Source organism: Molossus molossus, unplaced genomic scaffold, assembly GCF_014108415.1.
Source record: "Molossus molossus isolate mMolMol1 unplaced genomic scaffold, mMolMol1.p scaffold_m16_p_15, whole genome shotgun sequence".
NCBI classification, from domain to species: domain Eukaryota; kingdom Metazoa; phylum Chordata; class Mammalia; order Chiroptera; family Molossidae; genus Molossus; species Molossus molossus.
Genome location: NW_023425350.1, coordinates 55,207,036 through 55,233,139, shown reverse-complemented (window position 1 = coordinate 55,233,139; position 26,104 = coordinate 55,207,036). Strand labels below are relative to the sequence as shown.

At 52.5% G+C, this 26,104-nt stretch overlaps 4 protein-coding genes across 6 annotated transcripts; 2 read left to right on the top strand and 2 right to left on the bottom strand.

Moving 5' to 3' along the window:
- Positions 1-706: 706 nt before the first annotated feature.
- Positions 707-3,566, bottom strand: DOK1 (docking protein 1). 2 transcript variants are annotated; one of them, XM_036262244.1, is made up of 5 exons: positions 3,461-3,566; positions 2,822-3,118; positions 2,557-2,650; positions 2,194-2,378; positions 707-1,975 (listed from the first exon to the last, which is right to left on the bottom strand). In XM_036262244.1, the coding sequence occupies exons 1-5, from the start codon at positions 3,518-3,520 to the stop codon at positions 1,169-1,171; spliced, it is 1,443 nt and encodes a 480-aa protein (XP_036118137.1). In that variant the 5' UTR covers positions 3,521-3,566; the 3' UTR covers positions 707-1,168. The 2 variants fall into 2 exon arrangements, with proteins under 2 accessions (XP_036118137.1, XP_036118139.1); XM_036262246.1 differs by lacking the exon at positions 3,461-3,566 and adding an exon at positions 3,292-3,438 and having other exon boundaries at positions 711-1,975.
- On the top strand, positions 1,913-19,374 carry LOXL3 (lysyl oxidase like 3). 2 transcript variants are annotated; one of them, XM_036262240.1, is made up of 15 exons: positions 1,971-2,023; positions 4,392-4,456; positions 6,271-6,595; positions 8,250-8,413; positions 9,054-9,268; positions 15,851-16,070; positions 16,334-16,514; positions 16,691-16,845; positions 17,095-17,262; positions 17,398-17,560; positions 17,759-18,002; positions 18,101-18,216; positions 18,300-18,436; positions 18,524-18,635; positions 18,810-19,374. In XM_036262240.1, the coding sequence occupies exons 1-15, from the start codon at positions 1,999-2,001 to the stop codon at positions 18,881-18,883; spliced, it is 2,364 nt and encodes a 787-aa protein (XP_036118133.1). In that variant the 5' UTR covers positions 1,971-1,998; the 3' UTR covers positions 18,884-19,374. The 2 variants fall into 2 exon arrangements, with proteins under 2 accessions (XP_036118134.1, XP_036118133.1); XM_036262241.1 differs by lacking the exon at positions 4,392-4,456 and having other exon boundaries at positions 1,913-2,023.
- On the bottom strand, positions 19,142-23,208 carry HTRA2 (HtrA serine peptidase 2). The gene is made up of 8 exons (XM_036262247.1): positions 22,104-23,208; positions 21,797-22,001; positions 21,513-21,707; positions 21,110-21,142; positions 20,769-20,874; positions 20,557-20,626; positions 19,794-19,889; positions 19,142-19,688 (listed from the first exon to the last, which is right to left on the bottom strand). Exons 1-8 carry the CDS (start codon positions 22,607-22,609, stop codon positions 19,523-19,525), a joined length of 1,377 nt encoding a protein of 458 aa, XP_036118140.1. The 5' UTR covers positions 22,610-23,208; the 3' UTR covers positions 19,142-19,522.
- On the top strand, positions 22,905-25,962 carry AUP1 (AUP1 lipid droplet regulating VLDL assembly factor). The gene is made up of 12 exons (XM_036262248.1): positions 22,905-23,033; positions 23,114-23,251; positions 23,336-23,486; positions 23,689-23,873; positions 24,132-24,204; positions 24,299-24,372; positions 24,618-24,684; positions 24,785-24,887; positions 25,019-25,138; positions 25,254-25,369; positions 25,556-25,674; positions 25,784-25,962. The coding sequence occupies exons 1-12, from the start codon at positions 22,984-22,986 to the stop codon at positions 25,818-25,820; spliced, it is 1,233 nt and encodes a 410-aa protein (XP_036118141.1). The 5' UTR covers positions 22,905-22,983; the 3' UTR covers positions 25,821-25,962.
- The last annotated feature ends 142 nt before the right edge of the window (positions 25,963-26,104 follow it).

The following is a 26,104-nucleotide window of genomic DNA, read 5'->3' as shown; positions in this document are numbered from 1 at the left end:
ATTTCTCCTTGTAGCTCTGTGTAAGCAGGTGGAAGTAAGGTCGCCTTTGGGAAATGGCCTCAAGAGACAAGGATGAGGTTTTCAGAGCTCATGAAAAACAAGTAGGATTGCCCTCCCAATACACCCACCACATTGTAGTTCCCTTTAGGCTCCAAACAGAAAAGTGCTTGATATTCAGTACCTGCATGCAGTGTGCATGGAAGGGATGAGTGCGGGGGAGGGTGTCACATGGCTGAGGACAGGGGAGCCGATGGTATGAAAAAGACCTATTCCCTTCCTATTCTCCTCTCCTCACACCTGCCTACCTTCCCATCAGCCCTGTCCATCCACAGGATAATAACTATAAAATGCTCACTCTGTATTTCAAATTGCACTAAGTACTTAAGAAATTTAACTGCTTCCATACAAACAACCCCATGAGGTAGAGCCTGTTACTAAGTTTTCCCAGTTTACAAAGGGACAGCAGGGGTAACTAAGGGTTACAGATGTTATAAAACTCACCCAAGGTCACAGAGATGGGGTCAAGACCAATTGGGCTGGATGGACCACCCAGGCTCTGAACTGCCACTCTGCTCAGCTCCCCTCCCTGGGGTCCTTTCCTCCTTTCAAGACCCCCAGCACATTCCTGGTTCTCCTCCTGATCCCCTCCACACCCACCCACAGTACACCCTGCTTTTGTGTCCCCTCTGTGACTATTCACACACATAGACCTCTTAAACCCAAAATGACTTTAATGAGAATAAAACTTTTTAAAAAATAAACCTCTGGCAAAAAACAAAAAACAAACCAACAGCAATGCAGGGGAAAGGATCCAGGCACAGTCCAGCATCACCCTACAGCCTCCATGCAGGCCCCCCCAGCTGTACTACTCTGATCAAGAATCCTTTCCATAGACCTGGTCCAGCAACTGCCCATTCCTTTGGGGGAATGACTTAGGGATGCTGACCTCCCCTGGTGCCATCCCTGAGCCTCTGCCATCTGTCGCACTTCCAGGATTTCTGGGAATTAATCATTCTTCCCTTGACTCCCCTGATCTTTCTGGTCCCCTAGTCTCACACAGGCCCCTCCAGCCCTCTGGTTCCCACTGGTTCTAATAGGTTTCTTTGATTTCCCCCAATGCCATCTCTCCATGGTTCTCCTATCAGCAACCCCAGCCTTGCCCTACTTCTCATGTGGAACCCTCTGACTTGACCCCAGTCCTCTCAAGCTCTGCTCTAGAGAGCCCACAGTCCCAGCTCCCTGAGGCCCTGTTCTTCTGGACCTGGCTGTACAGGGCAGTGTCTGGGCTGTGGCCTTTGCTGCCACTGCCAGTTGCACCAGGCTCAGGGAAGGCCAGGCCCTGGGGCTTGGGAGCTGGGACTGGCTTTGTGCTCCGAGGGGGAGGCACCGCGTAGTCATCAGTAGCGGGGTTGTAGGGGAGTTCATAGCCTTCCTCCTTCGCTCGAGCCTGGCACCACCATGCATCCTTCGGCTCCTGAGGTAGATCATAAAGGCCCCGGAGAGCAGCTGGGGCCAGGCCCTCAGGTTCATCATAAATGGGGTCCTCTTTGGGGTCCTTCAACTTGGCATTCATCAACTGCTGTGGCACATGCTCGTACAAGTCCCAATAGAGAGTTTTCTTTGACTGTACCCCCTCCCCTGCCTGAGCAGGGGTGCTGTCCAAAGGATCTGAGTATAGAGAATCCTGGGAAGGACCTGGAGGAACTCGCAGGGAGTCTAAGGGTTCAGCATATAGGGCTGGAGGGCTGTCTGGGAGCTCCTGGGCACCAGGGTGAGAAGCCAGCTTCCTCTCTGCCACTTCTTCATGGGAATCAACTCTAAGCACATCCTGCCCCTGACCAGCCTTGCCTTGGGCCTTCTGTTGATGGATAGCAGTCTCAACTGCCTGAAAGATGTCATTTCCCTGTGCCGTCTGGAAGGTAAAGGTTCCAGGGCCAGAGGGGCAGCGCCGACCAGCCTCAAATGAGAACATGACCTGAAAATAGTGTGAAGGGGAGCATGTTACCAGGAGCCATCAGGCAAGGTAAGACACAGGGGTATCTACAAAGAAAAGACTAGCTGGGGAGGGAGGTGGGCTTGTGGGCTAGGCAATAAGGGTTATCCAGAAGGCAGACCTTTCCACCTTCCTGCCCTGCCCCACCCAGCCCACAGCCCCAGACCCAGAAAGCTAGCCCTCTCAGACATCACCCCCACCTTGTCTCTGCCATAGCGACGCAACAGAGTATAGGGCCAAGAAAGGAGCGGCTCCAGTATCTGACTCTGGGTTCCCACAGTCAGGAGAGTCAGCTTCTCAGCCTCCACCCTCAGCACATAGGAGCCATGCAGGCCACAGCGCTCAGAGGCTTCAGTCCTCTGCATGGTCACCCAGAACTGGGATCCTGGAAGAAATGCACAATTAGGGACAGGGAGCGGGGGCAGGTTGTCCCAGCACTTACTTGTAAGCCAGCTCTCAGGAACTTCCTACTTCCCCATGGGTCCCTGGATCTTCTAATCAGCCCTTTCTCGGGTGCACCCTTCCTTTCCACCTCATCCCAGCCCAACTTTTCAGGCAGCTACCTTCCCAGGTGGGGCTATACAGCGAGTTCTCCAGCATTTCCAGGGCAGAAAGTTTGGGTGGGTTCTCAGTAGGCGCCACAGCCCAGTTACCTTTCTGGGGTAAAGAGAAAGACAGTATTGAGAACCCTGTCATTCCCTCAATGCAGTTCCGAGGGTCTGAGCCAGCCCAGTTCCTCTGCTGCTGTAACTACCCCCCACCCCACACCGCCTCTAGGACTCAGTTCTGTTCGCCCCAGCCCCTCGCGGGCAGACCTGGCCCCCTCACCGGAAAGGCATTTAGGCACAGCGTTTGCACCCATGCGGCGCTGGAAGGCGCGTCGGCCGCCAACAGATGGGAGCGCTGTAAGGTGTCCAGGCGGAAGGCGGTGGCTCCAGGCTCAGGGGGGCTCTCCACGGCCACCGGCACCACGCTCACACACTCGGCTAGACGGATCACCTTGCAGTCCAGGCGGCGCGTGCTCCCTCGGCCCCCAGAGTTCGACCCCTTGTGGTCAAAGAACTCGAGGCGCGCTACGCCGTGGGGACTAGCCGGGTAGAGCACCGCCCAGGTCTTCTTCCACCTCTGCGGAAAAAGAGCGAGAGTCGCTGGGGAAGCAGCGGACGAGTGCTGGCGGCCCGGCCCCGACGGGGAAGGAGGGACCAGCGCAGGCAGCTTTGAGTCTGAGGCTTCCCGACGGAGGCAAAGTTTCCCGAGGAGGATGCCACGGGGTCTCCCCAGGGCCAGAGATAGCGTACCCCAAGTCCGGTAGACGCGTCTCCGCAGTGTGCGCTGAGTTCGCGGGAACTTCACAGGGTTCTCGGCTCCCGGAGAGGCGCTCTTACCCGCTGCCCACCCCTCCCTCTTCCTGGGCCCTACCGCCCACCTATCGCTTTGATGGGGTTCGGCACCCCTACCCCAGATTACCTTGGTACCGAATCGCTGACTCTGCAAAAAGAGCGGCCCTTCCATCACAGCCCCGTCCATGGCCCCCGGCGGTTCCTTCTTTGCTTCCTGGCCTAGCAGACTGGAGGCGGGGCGGGGGCGGGACGAGGGCGGGCCCGAGCCCTGGCGAGGCGTTCCCGCCCGGCCCCAGACCCCACGGACCGCGAATAGGGAGGAAAAAGAGGAGCAAAAAGGAAGAGAGGAAAGGTCCCCAGATAAGCGGGACGGCGCACTCCCTCCGTCCCTACCCTACCCACAGCGCTGGGACGCGCACAAGTGGCTCCACCAAAAGAAACTTCGCGGTTTCGGCCAGAGAGCTCTGGTGCCTGGGCTTGGGAGCTGCGTGGGACGTCATATATTCAACATGACATAGGAGTGAAGGCCGTGACATCACCTGGAAAATGCCGACGGGCACCCTGGGGACCTGGAAAGGCCACGTGGGCCCTCCTATCCTAAGTTCCCCCGACCAGACCTGCCCCCAGCTTGTCTGTTTACTCTCCACGGATACCGGGACGTGGAGGAAGGGCTGGGGGCTGGGGACTGGAAGGCTTCCTGAGCCCGGAGCTGAGCCGTGGCCTCCCGCCGCCACAAGGGCCGCCGCCCGGGCAGGGCCGCAGCCCCGTGGCCTCTTGCGTGTCCAGTTCTCTGACCGCAGCTGCCCGGCCTCCAGCCCGAGGGAAAAGAAAGCTTCATTGAGCGGGCTGGGAGGGGCGGGGCGGGGGGAGGTGGAGCAACAGCGGATAGCTGGCTCCACGGGGGAGGGGAGGACCTAGAGGAGGGACCTGGCCTGCGAGGAATTCAGGGAGAAGGCGGAATGTGGGAGGGCTCAACGAGACGTGGGAGGGACAAAAAGAGAGGGGTGGGGGGAGAGCGCGGGGGTCTAGTCTCCCCTGGCCGAGCACTTTTTTGGAAGTCCTAGGACTGATCTCCAGGACCAGGACTCTTCTCCCAGCGTCTGGGGCCCCCGCTCAGCCAAAGGTAGGGGGGTCACGCTGCCGGCAGGAGGAAGGGGAGTTGCGGATGGAGAGGATGGTGGAGGGTCCAAGGCAAAGGGGCGAAGTGGGATGGAGTCGAGGGGAAGCCAGCCAGCTAAAGGTTTTATTATTGTCAGCGAAGAGTGAGACAAGATTGGAGAGAGAAGGCAGATTTGGGGGGGGGGGAGATGCGGCAGGGTTTTCCAAATAGGGCAGGTGGGAGGGTCCTAAGGCTGGGGACTCCTCTGTGAGGCCCTACCCCTAGGTCCCCAAGCCAAAATGTCCCCAGAACAAAGCTGTCCTGTTGGGTTGTTTGTCCGAGTCTGGGGAAGCATGTTGGTCGCCCCCCACCCCCACCCCCCTACTGTAGAGGAGCTGTTCTCAGCCCCAGACAGAGGGAAGGCCTTGGCTGAGAAGATGAATGGTGCCCCAGCCTCTGGTTGCCCGGTGACAGCGGTGGCGATGTTGGCAGGAGGCTTGGACAACCCCACCCCATCCCCCCCATCCAGCTTGAAGCCTGGTCCTCCTGGGCCCCTTGACCCTGCAGGGCACGTGACAGCCTGCTGGTTAGGGCATGCAATGGGCTCTCAATGCACTCTAGTCTCTGCCCTCTCTGCCTCAGAATCTGCTCAGATAGGACTCTGGGTTTGGCCTCCATTCATGGGGCCCTAGATCCGAGGGTCTCCTAAGCCCCCCTTGCCTGCTTCTCTCTACAATCAATAGCTGTCTCCTCTGTCTGGCTGGCTGAATGCGGTCATCTGGGTCCCTCCCGCCTCTGCTTCTTGGCTCCTGTCAGTCCCTCTCCTCACCTGTTGCCTGCCTCCCTCAGCCACTCCCCAATTCTGTGCCTGACTGTCTCACAATCACCTTCTGTCCATCTTCAACATCTCTTCTCCCCCCCACCCCCCGCCATTCCTGTCTCTCTCTGTTTGGCCCCCTTTCGTTCCCACAAATTCCCTTCCTGTCTGTCTAGGTCTTCCTTTTTTTGTCTTTTGCTCAGTCTCTATCTTTTTATCTCAACCATTCTCTGATTCTTGGTCTCTAATCATTGTCTTTTGATTTCTGGGTCTCTTATATTATTTTGGTTGGTTGGTTGGTTGGTTTTTTCTTTTTAAATCCTCGCCCGAGGACATTTTTGCATTTATCTTCAGATAGAGTGGGAGAGAGAGAGGGAGGAAGAGAGAGAGAAACATCGAATGGTTGCCACCCACATGACCCCAACCAGGACCAGGTACAAACTGCAACCGAGGTACATACCCTTAGGGGGAACTGAACCCAGGACTCTCCAGTCCGCAGGCCGATACTCTAACCGCTGAGCAAACCGGCCAGGGCTCTCTTATATTATTAATGGGGGTCATGATGGCGAAAATTATAGAACCAGGGAAGGTCATTGTGACACATTAACAATTAATAGTGAGAGTTTTATTCTTTACAAAAGGGAGGAAGAGTCTCTCTCTCCCTATCTATCTATATCTATCTCTATCTCCTTTCCTCCCTCCCTCTCTCCTTCTCTCTCCCTCTCCAATCTAAGTCTCTCAGTCTGTGCCTCCTTAACTCCATGTTTCAGCCTCTAATTAGTGTCAGTTTCTCTCTCACTGTCTTAGTCCCTGTCTTTCAGTCTCTAGTCGTATTGTTTCTTTTCCTCTCTTGACCTCTCTCCTCTCTCCTCCTCCTCCTCCTCCTCCTTCTTCTTCCTCTCTCTCTCTCTCTCTCTCTCTCTCTCTCCCTCTCTCTCTCTCCCTCCCTCCCTCCCTCCCTCCCCTGGGCCTGGCTCAATCTCAGTTTCACTCACATACACTCTCTCTCTGGGGCACCCAGGCCTTCTCTGCCATGGGACCTGTCAATGTCTGGCGGTGGAGCCTGTGGGGGCTGCTGCTGAGCCTGCTGTGCAGCTCATGCCTGGGATCTCCATCCCCATCCGTGGCCCCTGAGAAGAGGGCTGGGAGCCAGGGGCTGCGGTTCCGGCTGGCTGGCTTCCCCAGAAAGCCCTTCGAGGGCCGTGTGGAGATACAGCGAGCTGGCGAATGGGGCACCATCTGTGATGACGACTTCACGCTACAGGCAGCCCATATCCTCTGCCGGGAGCTGGGCTTCACAGAGGCCACAGGCTGGACCCACAGCGCCAAATATGGCCCTGGAACAGGTGAGCAATGCTCCACGTATAGCCTAAGTATTGCCTAAGTGTGGCCTAAGGGCAAGGAGAGAGAATATCAGGATGGCACAGCCACAGGGACAAAGGACACTGAGAATGAATAGCCAGTGTCAAGTAAACCCATGGGTGACAAACTAACCAACATGTCACTTTCAGAGATGTGTGATCATAGGCTGGTCAGTGCTTTCTCTAAGCCTCTGATGTCCCATGCACAAAAAAACGAGATGATATCTAAGTTCCTTTCTGCTGAACAAAGTATGATTCTCCAAAGCCATGCACGAGCACAGCCCTGATAAAGTAAGCCCTGTACGGTTCAAGTACAGTTGCTTTTGTTGGAAGCTGGAACAGGTAAGTGATGTCTGGATGTCCCAAAGCCAGACAGGATCACAGATACTAGAGCTGACAAAGTCTTATTATAGGCCAGAGATGAAACCAATAATCTGGAACTGACTAGGGCAAGTATGAATATGGGTAGTAGGAGCTTGGGAGCAATTCCAACTGAGGCCTGGGGGTACTTGCACGGTATGAGCCCACAATGGGGTCAATAGAAGCTGGTGCAGTCTGCAGCTGATATCCCTATTCCCACTGGCTAGACCACTTCTGGAAAATGTCACTTGTAGATGCCACATTTGAAGAGAGATGGTAGAAAATGGAAAAGAGGAGAGTTGCCCAGATGTGAAAGATCTGAAGCCAAGTTCCAAGGAGTAGTAGCTGAAGAAATAATGGATTTTTGATATGAAAAGAAAAAAGACTTAGGAAGCAATTACAATTACATGACGGTTGTCTTCAAATATGAGGACAGTCATGTGGCTGAGGGATTCTTTTGGGTGGTATCAAAGGCCTAAATCACACCTGGTAGAAACTTTGTAATGGTTTCGGCAGCCTAATGGGGCAGAAGGTAGGTGTCCCAGCAGAAGCTGGGGAAGTCCTGTCAGGATATGCTTCAAAGGTCTCTGCACAATGGCTGAGACAGATGACCTTTGAGAGTCCACCAAATTCTGAGAGGAAGGCAGTGACACTCATTTCAGTAAGGTTCGGGCAGAGAAAAGTACATGGAGCAATGTGGAAGCACAGACAAGGTGGGCACAGGGGAGGCTGTGAGGCTGAGGTGAAAGATCTTAGATTTCCAAGTCTCACAAATGGCTCAAACTCCTTAGCCCCCATTGGCTGTGTGGTCTTAGACAAGTTACTTAACTCCTCTGAACTCCCATTTTTTAATATAAAGTGGTGATAAGATCTTCTGGCATCTCTGTTCTAAGAATGATCATGTATGTACACACTGTGGCAGGGTGCCTAACACAATAGGTACTTGGTTAACTGTAGCTATCATTGAGTGGGTAAGAACTGAGCAGAATTTCAATACTGACTCTTGGTTTCTATTCACCGTACCAGATTTCTGAGCATCCCAAGGCCACCACCAACCCTCCATCAATCCTATGCTTCCTTATGTATTCCCTCCACGATCCCCTGACCCTTCCCACCCATTATCTTACCAGAAAAATAGGATCATCATGGCCAAGAGTGAAGAAAATGGAATCATCATGGCCAAGTGTGAGGGCTTCATGCTCACTCTCTGAACTCACCTATTACTCCCCCCGACCCTTCTTCCCCAAGCCTCTCTGTCCCCTCATTTCTCCTTCCACAGGCCGAATCTGGCTGGACAACCTGAGCTGTAGTGGGACTGAGCAGAGTGTGACTGAATGTGCCTCCAGGGGCTGGGGGAACAGTGACTGTACCCACGATGAGGATGCTGGGGTCATCTGCAAGGACCAGCGCCTCCCTGGCTTTTCTGACTCCAATGTCATCGAGGTCTGCAGTTCACACACACACACACACACACACACACACACCCCACAACCAGCCAGGATGGCCAGAAGACAGGGCTGTGGGCTGTTATATGTGGTTAGAGGAGACACTAGAAGGTAGAGGATTCCATATGCCCCATGGGATAATTTGAGTTGATAGGAAGCTGGGGGCTGGAATGGGTTGGGACAAAAGGTAGAGCTCCTAGATGCTGTAAAGTCCAGATTTGTTTCAGCATTCAAAACCTGGCAGGAACCTCTCCAACTTCATCCCTGGTCCCCATGGAAACCTGTGTTCTCCGGGAACATGTCACTTCTTACTTTCCCCCTCCTTCAATGCCACTTCCTCTTTGAAGTCTCCCTCCTGCTTCAGTCAGTTAGGTGCTCCTTCCTCAGCTTCCTCAGCACCCTTGATCATTTCTTAGGGCACATCACAGCATGTCCCTCCACTATTGTGGTTGCTGGAGATTCAACACCCCCACACACCCGTCAATGCACCACTAAGGCATGGCATCTCTCAGCCCTATCTCAGCCCCTGCTCCCCATTAGGTTTTCAGGAAGCACACTCAATGGGGTTCCTTAAGGGTGGCAGAGCAAGTGAAAGGTGCTATTGGGATTCCTTCCCCTGCTTGTGGTCTCATCCTCAGGTAGAGCATCACCTGCAAGTGGAGGAGGTGCGACTTCGACCAGCAGTTGGGCGGGGCAGGCGACCCCTGCCCGTAACTGAGGGACTGGTCGAAGTCAGGCTTCCGGACGGCTGGTCTAAAGTGTGTGACAAAGGCTGGAGCGCCCACAACAGCCACGTGGTCTGCGGGATGCTGGGCTTCCCCAGCGAAAAGAGAGTCAACACGGCTTTCTACAGGTGAAGGGATGTGGGCGCTGATGGAGCAGACTTGGGCGGAGGAGTGCTCCTTAAAGAATGGGGTTGAGAAACCTCTGAGAGGGTTCAGGCACTGGGGGACCGGGGAAGCTGGGAGAGTGGGCAAAGGGGAGGCCTTTGCGAGGCTGGAGAGGTGCGAAATATTGAGGGAGCGTGGAGGGCTCCCCCAGGCGGGTCTGCAGGGGGACCGTGAGGCTCCTGCTCTCTGGTGTCCGAAGCCAGGGGCGAGGCGAGTGGCGGGTGGCGCGCCAGTGCGGTGACGCCAGTGGTTGGCAGGCAGAGTCCGGGTCCCCGGGCGCGCGCCCGGCCTCGAGACCACGCCCAGCAGTGGCGGTCCCGCGGGGGGTTCAAGTCACCGCGCCGGCGCGGCCAGGATCCCGGCCTGAGTTCACAGAGGGTGAGGACGCGCCCGGCCGAGGCGGCGCCTGGGGTGTGCTGCGGCAGGCTGGGCGGCCGGGGTCTGAGGACCGCCGTCACAGGCCCGGCGCCGCCGCGGGGCAGCGCGTCCCCGCCCCAGGGCCAATCCCTGAGGGCCGGAGGGGAGCACGGCCTGGCCTGCGTTCAGGCCACCCCCGGGGCGCGTCTGTGAGCGCGCGAGCCCCTAGGACTCCTAGGAATGTTTTCTAGAATATCCTTCGTCAGAGCCACCTGGTCCTCTCCACCTGCCGGGGACTCTGGTGCACAAGCCATCTTCCAGAATAACAAATCACACTGGTGCCTGGCTCTGGGCTTACAGCGTCTCGCTTCACTAGAGAGTCTCATTTGGTCATTTTGAGAAATTTGGAAATCTTGAGTCTCTCTGTGATCTATTTTTGCAGGCTAAAATGCTCCTTTTCTTCAGCTTTTCTTTAGATCAGTTTTGCCAAAAGACCTCTTGACATCTAGGTGACCTTCCAGTGGGCACACTACTTCCCACGTGGTGTGACATGATCTGATCAGAGGAGGGGACAGTAGAAATGCTCAACTTTGATTAAAGCATGCCTAGACTTTGCATTGCCTTTCTGTTGAGGCAGCATCCCACTGCTCAGACTAAACTTGTAATCACCTAAAACCAGTTCAGGTCTTCCCTTATCCTTGATGCTAATAGAGCAGCCTGTTTGAACCTAAATCTATGTTGAGTTTACCCTATTAGTTTGTTATATCATTTTAAAAACATTTAAAAAGTCATGATAATCCCATGAAATTATCTTGAATCTTGACATTATTCTCCATGTGTCATCCCTCCCTACTTCCTCTGGTAGACAAACATGATAGCTATGCCTTCTGGCTTCATCAGAGTAACTGAAAATTGTTGAAATGTTTAAAACCAAAGCCTGACTCTTCTTATGAAAGTTTCCTCCAGGTTTACATCAAGACTTTAATCATTAGTTGTGAAATGATTTTTCAGCCAATTGGGAACAAACTGAACACTACAATGATGTAACATTTCACCATCTTACCTATAATGAAATTACTGGGGATTTTGTTAGTCTTTGCTAAAATCCAAATACACTATATTCACATCCATTCTCCAGCCTTATGATTTAGTAATCATTCAAAAAGAAAATCATGGTGGTTTGGCGGACCCAATTTTTACTGAAAGCCTTTTGGGTCTCTAATTTTTTCTCAGTGTACACAAACTTTGTATTTCATAACTTACTCTAGAATATTATTTATCTGTAGATTGAGGAATCCTTCTTCTTCTTTTTGAAAGTCAATACATTATCCAACCTCCAGTCTTTTCCATTCTTGCTCAAATTTTCCTTGCCTGGGCTCTGAGACACATCTGAAAGTCATTTCATTCCCAAGAAATACACTTTATCTGCTTTAGAGTCACAACTGTTTTTAAAACATCTATGTGCTGTGCTCCTCTACTATTATTAACTATCTTGGGGCTATATTTCTCTCTGTTTGTTTGTTCTTTATCTTTCCTAACCTAAACACCAGGTTCTGGAACTTGAGTATGAGTTAAATAACAGGCATTTCAAGTGAAGAGGATAGCATGAACAAAGGTGTAGAGATTGTTTCTTTCATTATTTCTTTATTGAGTGCCTATTGTGTGCCAGAGGCTGTTGTAGACTCTAGGGATTCAACAGTGAACAAAACAGACAAAAATCCTGATCTCATGGACTAGGAAAGAATCAGATATAAGTAAAATTACAAAATGTAAGAATGGCAAATAGTATAATCATTAAAAATAGAGCAGGGATCCCTGGCCAGTTTGACTCAGCGGTTAGAGAATCGGTCCATGGACCAAAAAGTCTCAGGTTCAATTCCGGTCAAAGGCATGTACCTCGATTGCGGTTTGGTCCCCAGCCCCAGATGGGGTTGTGCAGGAGGCATCCAGTCGATGTGTCTCTCTCACAGAACTCTCTCTCTCTCTTTCTCTCCCCCGACCCCCACTCTGAAGATAAATGGAAAAATACCATCGGGTTAGGATACAAATAAATAAATTTAAAAAATAGAGCAGGGAAAGGATTAGAAAGTGGTAGTAGGATTGCAGTTTTTTGTTAATCCTCACCAAGGATATTTTTTCATTGGTTTTTAAATTGAATTGTGGGGGGTATTGATGTGAGAGTGACACATTGATTGGTTGCCTTCCGCACAACCCCTACTAGGGCTAGATATCAAACCTGCAACCCAAGTACACGCCCTTGACTGAGAATCGAACCTGCAACCCTTTGGTCCACAGGCTGATGCTCTAACCACTGAGCAAACTGGCCAGGGTGGGATGGCAGTTTTAAATAGTGGTCAGCAAAGACCTCTTTGAAGGCATCATTTGAGAAACGATTTAAAGGAGGTGAGGGCACAAGCTATGCAGAAATCCAGACCAGCATTTTCAGGAACAGGGATCATAAATGAAAAAATCCTGGGAGTGTATATTGGGGTAGGGAGAATGCTTGTCATGGTCCTAATTCACTAGCCTCGGGCCTGGAAATGCCAGAAGCCAGAGAACATCCAAGAATAAAAAGACAGCCCACCTCTCTAGACCTGACCAGACCAGTTCTCTCTCCTCTCCTGGTCAGTCTGAAAAGCCTAACAATCCCAACACCATTCTACTTGCACCCTTTTCCTTAGCCCTCCCCTCAGGTTTAGATCAGCTTTAATATTGATCCAGAGTTTTGGGGGTTTTTTTAAGTTTTTTTTTTCTTTATTGAGCTTTTTTAGAGAGAGAGGAAGGGAGATGGAGAGAGATATAGAAACATGGATGAGAGAGAGCATAGATTCCCTCCCACTGGGAATCAGGCACTCACAACCTGGGCATGTACCCTGAAAGGGAAAGGAACCTGTGACCTCTTGGTGCATGGGTCAACGCTCAACCACTGAGCCACACTGGACGGGCCTTTTTTTTGGATCCAGGGTTCTTATCCCCCATCTGCCTTAGCCTAATTTCTGTGGGTCCTGGTATAGGGGCTCTATCAGTCCTGAGTCCATATCCTTCACTGCTGCTCACCTGTCTGATCATGTGCTTATGAGGCCAAGCAGCTGTGAAGGTAGAGCCTTGGGAGTATCTGATGTTATAACATCCTGCCACCAAGAACCCTTTGATTCTTGGAAAAGAAACCTGTCCCAGCTGCACCAGCCTCTCCTACTTGGTTCTAGCCTGATCCTGACTCTGCTATTGTCTTATCCTCACAGAAAGTTGAGGAAGCGAATGGCCAAAGCCTCGGCCCGACGGCCCAAGCCCCTTGGAAGGTAATGGGGCAAGAGCCCCGGGACCTCCTGCGCCTCTGTGGCCCCAGGAGGTGGATGGATGGAAGGCAGCCTATCCATGTCCATCCCCAAACCCAAGCTGATCAATTAAGGATATGACTGGAAAATGGCCTATGTGGGGGAAGGGAGGGCGGCAGGCACCAAAATGGCCAAGCTTTGATCTTAGGAAGCACAAGGAGGAGTAATGTAGTAATGGCTGAGGAAAAGCCTTATATTTCCCCAAAATAGCTTGGATTCAAGCCTGAGCCACCTGCATGCTTCCCCACCCCCACCCCCAACTCCTTTCTTCACCTCCCTTAATTCACCCACATTTCCATTCTCTCTCCTACCTTAACTTGCCTCTTATCTCCTCCCCTCACCCCCCTAGACAGGCATAATTAGATTTCTCATTACTGTTGCTCAGTCCAGAGAGCAGCATGAGATCCTAAAATACAGTTTGGTGGTAGGCAGTGGTCAGTGTATATGGCAGACTGGGCCACCTTCACTTTACCCCTTCCCACACTGGGGTCCTCCCCAGAAACAGAAAAAAATCACCCTCTGCCTTTCCTGGGCCACATACCTAACCACTACTTCCACTAACTTATTTCTCATTTTTTCAGACCAATCACCAAGCGTAAAGTCAAACCCAAACCCCGAGTGGGCAGGGGGCCAATCAAGAGGTAAATAAAGTTCAGGCTGGGTGGACAGGAGAGGGAGCGCCTAGTGATGAGCCCTAGGATTGGGCTGTGGTCAGGAAGGGATCCAAGAGAACCCTCCACCAAGAGGAGGAGGAGCAGCAGCAGCTATTACAGACCCCCTTACAGATGAGTCACTGAAGCATAAAGTAAGGCTTGCCCTTTTGTTGGTCTCTGGGGAATTAATTATGCTTGTCATGGGATTTTTTGACATTTCTATAGGCGTTCATCCACTGACTACCCTTGTTCTACATGCTCATTTATCCCCCCAGAGAATTCTAGTAGAAACTCTGGCACTTTTGTCCCTCAGATGCCATGCTTGCCTCTCCCCTAAGAAGCTGTCTGAAGGATCAGTGTCCCCATCCTACCTTTATTTTATTACTTTTTACAAATAAGTGCTACTGGCCTGGAGGTAAGACTCAGTGTCCCCTCTGGAAACTTTGCTAAGGATGGGATCCTCTCTGGCCCCATTGACACAAGTAGGCTCCCAGTTCTATAATTTTTCCTTCTGGGTTTCTTCAAAGACAACACAAGGGAGTGGAAAATTTCCAACTTGTGATTACATCTCACTAGGCTTCCAAAGGTTATTTACATATGCAGTCTCCCTGATAACTTATTCAGCAGTGGCTGAGGTACAGAGAATCATCCCTTTCTGTTGTACCCTCCTCTCTTCAGTGTGTTCTGAGATCATCCACTGGTCTCCTAGTACCCCTCATTCTCCAGCTCCTCCCTCCGGTGGCTTCAAAGGAATTTGAAGGGTGGAATTTGGGGGTGTTCTTTTAGTACCTTTTAGCTTAGGTCATCTTTGCCTAGCATGGCTATACACTGGCCTTCCCTGACCCGCACATTGAAGTTCACACTGCCATTTTTACTTTGTTAGTTGTGGGGAAAGGGGAGGGGGGACTTCAGAAGAGATATGTCTTTTTCCTGTTATGGCCTCTTTGACTTTTAAGTCAAACAGGACTTTGGGAGAGTACTTGATCTCTTTAAGCTTCAGAATCCACTTATCCTGAGCTTCCCAAGGTATTCTGCCAAGTTTTCAGACTTCCTTTGTCTGCTGTTATTTATAAATGTTTCTTCCTCTGTGTCTTCCTAGCCAATGTCATCAAGTCGTCATGTTCCTTCCTTCCTCTGACATCAAGTGATGAGGCACATTACTACAATAATTTACTGTCAAACCAGCCTCACAGGCCCACTCCACCAATACCAGGCCTCAGCTGGTTCCCTTCCCCTCTGGGCTCGAACCAGCTGTTCTGGGAAGAAAGTACTGCTCTCGTCACATGCCTGGCTGCAATCTCTCATTCCACTGATGTCAATAAACAAGTCCCTCGTTCTCTCAAGCATCTCTCCTTAGTGATTCCAAATTTTAACATCTCTAGTTTAGTCCCATTTTCCTTCTCTGGTGGCTATGGAACATTCTTTCTGTTAGGTTTACATTGCAGAAGTACAGACTGCCTCATTAAGGACTCACAGCTCGGCTCAGATCTGGGGACATCTTTACCATTGTTGTTCATATTTGCTCTCCTTCTCTGGCCATTGGTCCCTCTAGCTTTTGTCTGCCTTGCATTTATACATTATCATTCCTACATATGCCAGCCGCAGTCTTTCATGTGTTCACCATCTGGTCTGTTCTTCCCGTAACTGCCCGTCATACTGTGGCCCTGCAGAGCCTCTGGCCTAAAAGTCCCTCTGGCCTCTACAGAGTCATTTAGACCCAAGACTTACGTTTGCATCCTGACTCATTCAGTTATTCCAGTCTCAGCACAATAGAAGGATCTGCTCACTCTGGCTATTCAGGCTTCCTGTTCATGTTGGCCACCCCTCCTGCCCATTTCTTCCCACTGGGCAGTCCTAGCTTTCCATTCTCTTTGCACAGCAGCCTCAGCCTCCGTTAGGGTAAGCAGCCTGAAACCATTTGGAACAAGGTTTCTGTCGGAAGTCAAGACTACCTTCCCATAGGGTTCTTCTGCTGCAGAAGATCCTCAAAGACCCTGCTGTCTGGGTAACCTAGGCTCTTTCAGCCTGGAAACTCACCATTCCCTTTGTCTCTCTGGAGGGCAGCATGGCAGAGGGGAAGAAGAGAGATAAAGTGGTCATAAAAAGTTAGGGGATGGTGGTGGCATGGAACGGGAGGAGGGTTGTGAGCAAAGAGGCAAAAGCATTGTTTTACCCTATTGCTCCACTCCTGTCCCCACAGGCTGCTGGCCCAGCGACAACAACACTCCTTTGGTCTGCATGGGGTGGTGTGCGTGGGTACGGAGGCCCACCTCTCCCTCTGCTCCTTGGAGTTCTATCGAACCAATGATACCACCAGGTGCCCTGGGGGTGCCCCTGCGGTGGTGAGCTGTGTGCCAGGTCCTCTCTATGCAGCATCCAGTGGCCAGAAGAAGCAACAACAGTCAAAACTTCAGGAGGAAGTATGAGACAGTGACTATGACCTTTCCTGCCCCAGGTGGAGAATCTCCCTAGCCTAGCCTAGCCTCTAGCCACCCATGACTAAGTACATCCCTGACCTTTAAGGACAGAGAGGGACTTTCCAGGGGGTAGGCCACAGACCTGAGGCCACTAGTGCCCCCCCCACCCTGCCGCATCTCCTCCACCATTCATCTCCAGGTCTGCTCAGCCCTCTCTGTGCTGATGTTCCCATTCATTGCCAATGGATCGTCTCTTTTCTCTATAGGCCAGAGTGCGTCTCAAGGGTGGGGCCCATCCTGGAGAGGGCCGGGTGGAAGTCCTGAAGGCTGGCACATGGGGCACAGTCTGTGACCGAAAGTGGGACCTACAGGCAGCCAGCGTGGTGTGTCGGGAGCTGGGCTTCGGGAGTGCTCGAGAGGCTCTGAGTGGTGCCCGCATGGGGCAGGGTGAGGGGGATGACGGTGGGAGGGATGGGGAAGGAAGAGGTACACACTCTTGGAAGAGTACAATCTTGGGAAAGACTATACACCCTCCTGTGGAGGTACAATCCTTGGGAAGGAGACCACTGGGCAGACAATGAAGGCCCAGTTACAACCTCCTGATCTCTGGCCTTTGACCCTAGGTATGGGTGCCATCCACTTGAGTGAAGTTCGATGCTCTGGACAGGAACCCTCCCTCTGGAAGTGTCCCCACAAGAACATCACAGCTGAGGACTGTTCTCATGGCCAGGATGCTGGAGTCCGATGCAACCTGCCCTACACTGGGGTAGAGACCAGGGTGAGTCATACTTTCTACCTTGGCTCAGGTGTCTCACATCCTGTCTAGTCCTGGTTAAGCTCTGAAGTGTGATGGCCCCCAGAGCACTGCCCTAGGCCTCTGCAATCCTGCAACTCCCACCTGACACCGCACTGCTTGCCCATTATGTGCCTCTGAATCACCCTTCAGCCACATGCCTGCCCGTCATACTGCAGACTCTCACTACCCCACCACAGAGGCTTCCCTAGCTCTCTCATTCTGTCACTACAGATCCGACTCAGTGGGGGCCGCAGCCGACATGAAGGGCGAGTTGAGGTGCAAATTGGGGGACCTGGGCCCCTTCGCTGGGGCCTCATCTGTGGGGATGACTGGGGGACACTGGAGGCCATGGTGGCCTGTAGGCAACTCGGACTAGGCTATGCCAACCATGGCCTGCAGGTGAGTGGGAAGGAGAGAGGAACCAAAGCTGCTGCCTCCAAAGCCTGTGTTTGGGGTAGAGGTTGTGGAAATTAGTCCTTTAGCCCAGGAGGCTGGACGATGGGGCCTCACAGAAATTCCTACATATGTCCCCAGGAGACCTGGTACTGGGATTCAGGGAATATAACAGAGGTGGTGATGAGTGGAGTACGCTGCACAGGGACCGAGCTGTCCCTGGACCAGTGTGCTCATCACGGCACCCACATTGCTTGCAAGAGGACAGAAACCCGTTTCACTGCTGGAGTCATATGCTCTGAAAGTAAGTGGAAAGCCAGCCAGAGAAAGGAGGTTCTTTCTGGGCCTCCCCTTTCTGAGAGAGGGCTGTTATTTGGGGTACTCCCTCCCTGTGGAAAAACAGCCTCACATATTTCATGGGGGGAGGGGCAAGTAAAAGCATCCCTATCTGTCCCCACCCTTCAGCAGTGACTTCTGACACTCCCTCTCTTCCTGGATGCAGCTGCATCAGATCTGCTGCTGCACTCAGCACTGGTGCAGGAGACTGCCTACATCGAGGACCGGCCCCTACACATGCTGTACTGTGCTGCAGAGGAGAACTGCCTGTCCCACTCAGCCCGCTCAGCCAACTGGCCTTATGGCCACCGCCGTCTACTCCGATTCTCCTCCCAGATTCATAACCTGGGACGAGCTGACTTCAGGCCCAAGGCTGGGCGCCACTCTTGGGTGTGGCATGAGTGTCATGGGTGAGAGGGTCAAGTAGAAGGGCAAGGTCAATGGGGGATAGGGTGAGCCTGCTGGGAACAGGGAAGGAAATGGGTTCCCTTGTCTCTTGTCCCCACAGGCATTACCACAGTATGGACATCTTCACTCACTACGATATCCTGACCCCCAATGGCACCAAGGTGGCTGAGGGCCACAAAGCTAGTTTCTGTCTAGAAGATACTGAGTGTCAGGAGGGTGAGTTGGGGCTTAGAATGGATACAATATCTCCATCCCACAATCCTGCCTCACACTGATGCGTGTCATGCCAATCCCTTCAGATGTCTCCAAGAGGTATGAGTGTGCCAACTTTGGAGAGCAGGGCATCACTGTGGGTTGCTGGGATCTCTACCGACATGACATTGACTGTCAGTGGATTGACATCACAGATGTGAAGCCAGGAAACTACATTCTGCAGGTGCCTGAGGTCTGAGATTTCCAGCTGGCAAGTGGGAGGTGTGTTATCCAACACTTTTGAATTATGTTGCCTCTCTGTCACTCACAGGTGGTCATCAACCCCAATTTTGAAGTAGCAGAGAGTGACTTCACCAACAACGCAATGAAATGTAACTGCAAATATGACGGGCATCGCATCTGGGTGCACAACTGCCACATTGGTATTTGGTGGGAAAAGCAGGCCAGGAAGACTAGGGGATGGGAGGGAAAGGCTTTCATTCTCTTCTCCCTAAGTTTCTGTCTTCCCACCCACTTCTGGGTCTCCCAGACACTTCCATCCACCCTTCCTCACAATGGGTCTGTTTTCCTGCTCAAACGGCCCATTCACCTTACAGGTGATGCCTTCAGTGAAGAGGCCAATAAGAGGTTTGAGCGCTACCCTGGCCAAACCAGCAACCAGATCATCTAAGGTGCTAATACACACCTCTTCAAATCACCACTGGCCCCTAATGGCAGGGGTCTGAGGCTGCCATTACCTCAGGAGTTTACCAAGCAAGGAACCCCTGATGTCAGCAGGCCCACCACATTGATCCAATGTGCACTATGGATGTGGAACTGTCAAGCAGAAGTTATCACCCTCCTTCCTAAGCCAGCTGTCCAGATCTGTGGCCAAGCATGGGAAATCATGGCTCCCAGGACCAGCACTGAACTGAGTTCACCACAAAGAGCAGCACCTGATTAACTGGCCAGAAAAACAGACAGCAGCAGCTCGTTTTCTTGAATAGGGAGGTCAGGATGGTCAGGTCCAATACATCCCCTCAGATCAGGGGGAATACAGCTTTACCTCTAGCCTTTTTATGGGGGAAAAGATCAGCGCCACCTCCCCCCCTCATTTTTTTTTTTTTTACTATAACATGTTGCTAGGTATAATTTTATTTTATATAAAAAATGTTTTTGTGATTCTTCAGAGCACAGGGATTGGTGCTGATGGTTGGAGGGACCTGCCCCCGACTGGTTCATTTAATCCTCTGTCCAGGTACCCTCAGAGCCTACGCCAGGAGAGCAAGGTAGAAATCAGAGCAGGAGCCTCATACTCTTATTGATCCACTCATTCTGTGACTTCAGGGGTCACGTATAAAGTCAGTGTTTCCCGTCCCCGCCGGATCTTCACTGCCAGCTGGGATTGGGTTCGAACAGCTTCATAAACATCTTCAGCATTTTGTACCAGCTGCTCCCCAATGGCCAAGATCACATCCCCTGGCCGCAGACCAGCGCTATGGCAAAAGATGGACAGAGAAAAGGAGTAGATAGCCCAGTTCAAGGGCATATGCACACCTCACCCATCCCCCACCTAACAGTGCAATCTCGCTCTCCCTCACCGGTGTGCAGGGGAGTCCAGGATGACTTTATGGATGAGCACACCATGCTGAACATCAGGAAAGCTTGGTTCTCGAAGCTGTAGTTCAGCAAGGATGCTGAAAGGACACAGACCACCCTGTTAACCACACCAAGGAGCTCTCCCCATTTTGGGTTCACCTTAAAACTCTCACCACACTGACAACAGTATGGACAGGGAATGCACTAGGTATTCCAGATACAAAGGCAATTTACTTTCTGCCTTGTAGTAGTTAGGAAGTGGGACATGTATAGAAAAGGTACCTAATTCCACATAACACATAAGGTTAAATCAATAGCAATAATCTCATTCTAGAATCCTAAGAAAAGCTTTAAGGAGAGAGTAGAATTTAAACTGAACTTAGAAGAATGGGCCTAATATTAAAGTATTTAAAACAGGAACAACATAAATAAAAACCTGGAGTAGGAAATCAGGTTGGCTGGAACAGAATATATTCATGTAGGAAGCCAGGTCTGGAAAATGGAAAATGCCCCCTAAACACCAGGTTAATAGATTATAAATCAAAGCAGTAGTGGGATTAAATCAATCTGGTGGTAGTTGGGCAAAATGAAGTGGGGTGAGAAAGTCAAGAGAATTAGAGAAGACAGCTCTTCTGATATTTCCAAGTGTGAGGCAATTCACCATAGATAAAGACAGAATTGAGAACAAAGTTCAACAGAAATGTCATTTGCCCACCAATGGGTAAACTGGTGGTCCTACAATATAACTACCCCTAAAGCTCATACCTGGGAGTCAGGGTCAACATCATCACCCCAATGTAGCGGCGCTGGGACCCACTGATTCCAAACCAGGAATCTGTGATAGAGAGACAAGTGAGCCCCACCCAGCTACATCCTTCCTTCCCTTCTCTCTCCTCCCAAGAGACCCTTCAACAAGGCCCAATGAATGCCCCTCCCACCACTTAAAGGAACCCTTTCCCCCTCTAAGCCAGGCTCACTCTTCTTTTCCCCACGACGCAGAAACTCTCGAAGGCGATCAGAAGGGATGGCAAAGGAGATTCCAGCTGTAACCTTCATGGTATTCACTCCAATCACCTCCCCATCCTGCAGGAACAGAGCCCACTATTCCCCAGCCCAAACAAATAGTGGGAGATGGGGGTACCTGAACAAGAATAGCAGGAAGTGCTGGGGAATTGGGAAGATCTGGTTGGATTCTGAGAGACAGCTAACAAGGGATTGTTCAGAAACTTGACCAAACCTCATTGAATTAGGGAAAAACCCACCCCTTCCCACACTGACCTGGGGCAGGGATTCTTGGAAAGAAGGATGTCCCACTCACCAGATTAACCAGGGGACCTCCAGAATTTCCAAACTGCAGGACAAGGAGAAAATATGGAAAAGATCCAGGGACTCTATGCCTGGGGGCATACCAGGATGTAGGCATTTTTTCCAAATTCTCTACTTTCACAGCCCATGAATGAGTAGCCACATTTTTTAGCACAACCTCAATACACAGGGGTGGGCAAAAGTAGCTTTGCAGTTGTAATACAAATAAATAACACAATAATGAATAAATAATAATACAAGAATAAATTTTTGTGTTCCGTGTACTCACAACTGTAAACCTACTTTTGCCAACCCCTGTATAGGCTCATTCACCATCTATCCCACTCGGTGCCTGCACCACACACCCTCTCCCCTTCCCCAACCTATATTGTCCTTTCTCCCTTATCAGTACGCACATCAATAGCTGCATCAGTCTGGATGTATTCTACATTGGTTTGAGGGAGGCCTAGATCTCTGGCTGGACGTTGAGCAGAGCTGACGATTCCAGATGTGATCGTGTTCTGCAGAGCAAAGGGACTTCCCATGGCAACAACAAACTCCCCTTGCCTGACATCAGCTGAGCGCCCCAGGGCCAGTGTGGGGAGAGGTTCCTAAAGCAGAATGGGCACAGGGGACCTGTCATCTGGAGATGTGAGCAAATTCACAGCTGCAACCAGACCCGGCTTGCCCGGACCCCGACCTTGGCCTGAATCCTCAGCGTAGCGATGTCTGCCACGGGATCCACAGCTGTGACCATGGCCTCATACGTGTCACCGCTAGGCAGTCTCACACGAACTCGGCGCCGATCAGCCACCACATGGGCGTTGGTAACGATGAGCCCGTCTGCAGCCACCACGAATCCTGAGCCATTCGAGATAGGGACTTCGCGGCCCGAAAAGGGGTGCCTGGAATGGGGGGAAAGCAGAGATGTGAGGAGGTCGGACTCCTCCTGCTCGCCTGTTCTCTGGCCCGCGACTTTGATGCCTCCTGGTCTACCCCTCCGTTACCGGCCCAGGATCTCGATATAAACCACCGCAGGTGCGGTCTTCTCCACCACGTCTGCGATGAAGTTGTACTGGCTCCGGGGAGAGGTGGGCGGCGAGCCGAGGACAGAGGCAAGGACGGCCGGGGGACCCCGACCTCCGCCCCACAACAGCAGCAGCACTGCCCCCCCAGCGCCCAGTGCCACCGCCAGCCACACGCGTAGACGGGTTGCAGGGGTTCCTGAGTCCTCCTGGGTCTGAGAATCTGGGGTCCCCGCAGTCAGCCGTGATCGGGAATCCGAAGTCCCCGACGTCAGACATGTTCGTGGTCCAGGGACCCCCACAGAGAACCGGGTATGGAGACTGGGAGTCCCAGAAGTCACTCGGGCCCGAGGGTCAGGAGTTCCCGACGTCAGCAGGGCCCGGAGATCACGGGTCAACAAGGGTGCTTTCCCCCAGCAAGCTCCCCCCAAAGCCCGCCATCCCAGAAGGTTCCAGCCTGCATGCCGCCCCGCCCTCAGTGCAGCCATCAGCTCCGCCTCGGCTGCCTCCCCGCCCGCCCTACACAGAGGAGGCGCCCTGGACGTGAGCAGGTGGACGGGACGCGGGGCACGCCGGTACCTGAAGTCCTCCAGAAGTGCGAGCCGGGACCAGGATTCCGGAAGGCCGACTCCGCCCCCGCCCTGCGAATGCCGGGAATTGTGGTCCCCGCGGGACGCGAGCTCTGGGGCGGCCCAAGGGCCCGCGAGGCATGCTGGGGCTGCTAACTCTTCCGGAGCGCCTCTGGATTTCGGGTCCTGGCACCTGGGCCTACCCGCGGAGACTCCGCCTTCCCAGGAGCCCCTGCGGTGGGCCGCGAAGATGGCGGCGACGGCGACGGCCGGACACCCCTAAAGTAACCGCGATGGAGCCTCCCCAGGCGCCGGGGCCGGAGCGGCTCTTTGACTCGCACCGGTAAGAGCTCCGGCGGGGAGAGGCCGGCTCCCGCATCCACTCGGCCTTCGGCGCCCGATCATCCCGACTCTCGCCCCCAGGCTCCCGGGTGACGGCTTCCTGCTCCTCGCGCTGCTGCTCTACGCCCCCGTCGGGTTCTGCCTTCTGGTCCTGCGCCTCTTTCTTGGGATCCACGTCTTCCTAGTCAGCTGTGCGCTGCCAGACAGCGTCCTTCGCAGGTTCCGACCCGGGCGCTCGGGGAGGGTCAGGGCTGGGCTCAGCTTGGCCCGCGGCGGTGCAGTCACTACTGCCTGCGTCCCCAGGTTCGTGGTGCGGACCATGTGTGCAGTTCTGGGGCTCGTGGCCCGGCAGGAGGACCCCGGGCTCCGGGATCACCGCGTCAGGGTCCTCATTTCCAACCACGTGACACCTTTCGACCACAACATAGTCAACCTGCTCACCAGTTGTAGCACCGTGAGTGGGGGCGAAGCCGAGAGTGCCATGGGCAGTTCCCTGGGGCCCAGCCCAAGGCTACCCTATGCACCGCCCCCCGATTTTCCCTTGGAGACCACAAGATACTGAGCCTCACCCCTAACCACGTTTCTGTATCCCATATGTCACTTGTATCACTTCCCAACATTCTTTTCTTTTTGCTTTCTCCCTTCCCTGTTCCCAGCCTTTACTCAATAGTCCTCCCAGCTTTGTGTGCTGGTCTCGGGGCTTCATGGAGATGGATGGGCGGGGGGAGTTGGTGGAATCGCTCAAGAGATTCTGTGCTTCCACGAGACTTCCCCCAACCCCTCTGCTGCTGTTCCCCGAGGAAGAGGCCACCAATGGCCGGGAGGGGCTCCTGCACTTCAGGTGGGTGAGCACAGGTATTGGTCTCCAAATGCCTAGGTAGTCAGGCGTGGGGGCCCTTAGGTTTTCACAACCTTATTCAGCCTTAACTCCTCCATTCCTAGTTAATTTCCTTTCTGTCCACTTTTGGTTCTTTCCCCCGAATCTCTTTATTCCCCGTTTGTGTTCTTGGGCAGTTTGACAGTTTCCTGTTTTAAGTCAGGTATGAGCTGTTGACTGGGCTGGCTGGAATCCCATTCTACTCTCTCTTCCTTCTTCTAGTTCTTGGCCATTTTCTATCCAAGATGTGGTACAGCCTCTTACCCTTCGAGTCCAGAGACCCCTAGTCTCTGTGGTGAGTGCATGTTGGACAGGGAATCTTTGGGACTTGGGGGAAAGTTTCCCACTCCTGGCCCTGACTTAGATCTCACTTCATACCTTTCTCTCAGACGGTATCAGATGCTTCCTGGGTCTCAGAACTGCTGTGGTCACTTTTCGTCCCTTTCACGGTGTATCAAGTAAGGTATTAACTGTCCTCACTTTTTGGTGGCTGGGAAAAGCTCACCTCAAGCTCAAGAAAGTAGTTGTCTCTGCCTTGCCCACTTGCAGATCTTTTAATATTAAGATTCCACCACAGAGGCAATACAAAGTATTTACTTTCTCCCCATCCTTACCCCCACTGTCCTATGAAAAGAGGTATCAAAGTAGGGAAATGGTGACAGCCTCTACCCCTGGTGCCTCCAACATGGCACTGAATTGTTTTTGCAGGTGGCTCCGTCCTGTTCATCGCCAGCTGGGGGAGGGGAATGAGGACTTTGCCCTTCGTGTACAACAGGTGGTAGGGTACACAGGCAGGGTGGAGGTGGGTCTCTCCTTAGGCAGAAAGGGAGGAGGGTTTGAGACCTTGACATTCCCAATCTTCCAATTCTCCTTAGCTGGTGGCCAAAGAATTGGGCCAGACAGGGACACGACTCACTCCCTCAGACAAAGCAGAGCACATGAAGCGACAAAGACACCCAAGATTGCACCCCCAGTCAGGTGTGTAGTCTCTGTACACAAAGCTTTCTGGGTTTTTTCCAGCCTATTGTGATGTCCTCCCTATTCCTGTGCTAGTCAGCGTCTCCTTCCTGCTCATTCTGCACTCACCATATTCAATTTCTTTTTTGTAGCCCAGTCTACTTTTCCTCCCTCTCCGGGCCCTTCTCCTGATGTGCAGCTGGCGACTCTGGCTCAGAGAGTCAAGGAAGTTTTACCCCATGTGCCATTGCGTGTCATCCAGAGAGACCTGGGTATGGGAAAGGATAGCTTCACACAGGAAGACAGGCCCAGAGAGGAAAAGTGGGTGGTAATGGGAAAAGGTGAGCAGGGAAACAGATCCTTCCCCCTCTCTTCCCTTCTCCCCAGCCAGGACTGGATGTGTAGACTTGACCATTACCAATCTACTTGAGGGAGCTGTAGCTTTCATACCTGAAGACATCACTGAGGGGACCCAGTCCCTTCCCACAGCCTCTGCCTCCAAGGTGAGACCCAGGAAACAGTCAGATTCAAGACTTGGGGTAGGATGGGGCAGTCTACATACTCCCTATCCCTGATGTCTCTTTTTTGATCCTGAGACCCTAGCACAGTGCCTCTCTTGCAAAGTAGGCATTCGATGCAGGTTTAATGATGATGACTTCGCAAGCCTTCTGACATTGTGATCACCTCAGTTCCCCAGCTCTGGCCCGGTGACCCCTCAGCCCACAGCCCTAACATTTGCCAAGTCCTCCTGGGCCCGTCAAGAAAGCCTACAGGAGCGCAAGCAAGCATTGTATGAATATGCGAGAAGGTGAGGGGCTTAGAGAGCAATGGGTAGGAAGGGGTAGGCTGAAGAAGAGAGCTGATTATGGAGCTGATATGGCAAAACCCACACAATGTCTTCTCCCTGTGTCCTACAGGAGATTCACAGAGAGACAGGCCCAGGAGGCTGACTGAGCACAGGATGGCACCCAGAGCCGCAGGACGGAGACTGGGGGCAGCCCTCACCCAACTCACAACAGGCCGGATGGGTGGGTGGAAGAAAGGGAGAGATGGGGCTCCCCCCAATATCACATTAAATTCAGGGTTTTCACTCAAGGTCTCTGTTGCCTCTCTGGGTCTAAAAAGCCCCCTGAACTGGTTCCCTTTCTCTCAGTTGGGAGGAATGGGGATGAGGTCCTCCTTGTAGGTTTGTGAGGGGAAGTCAAAATGGAACTCTGAAATCACTTCCTCATGTCAAG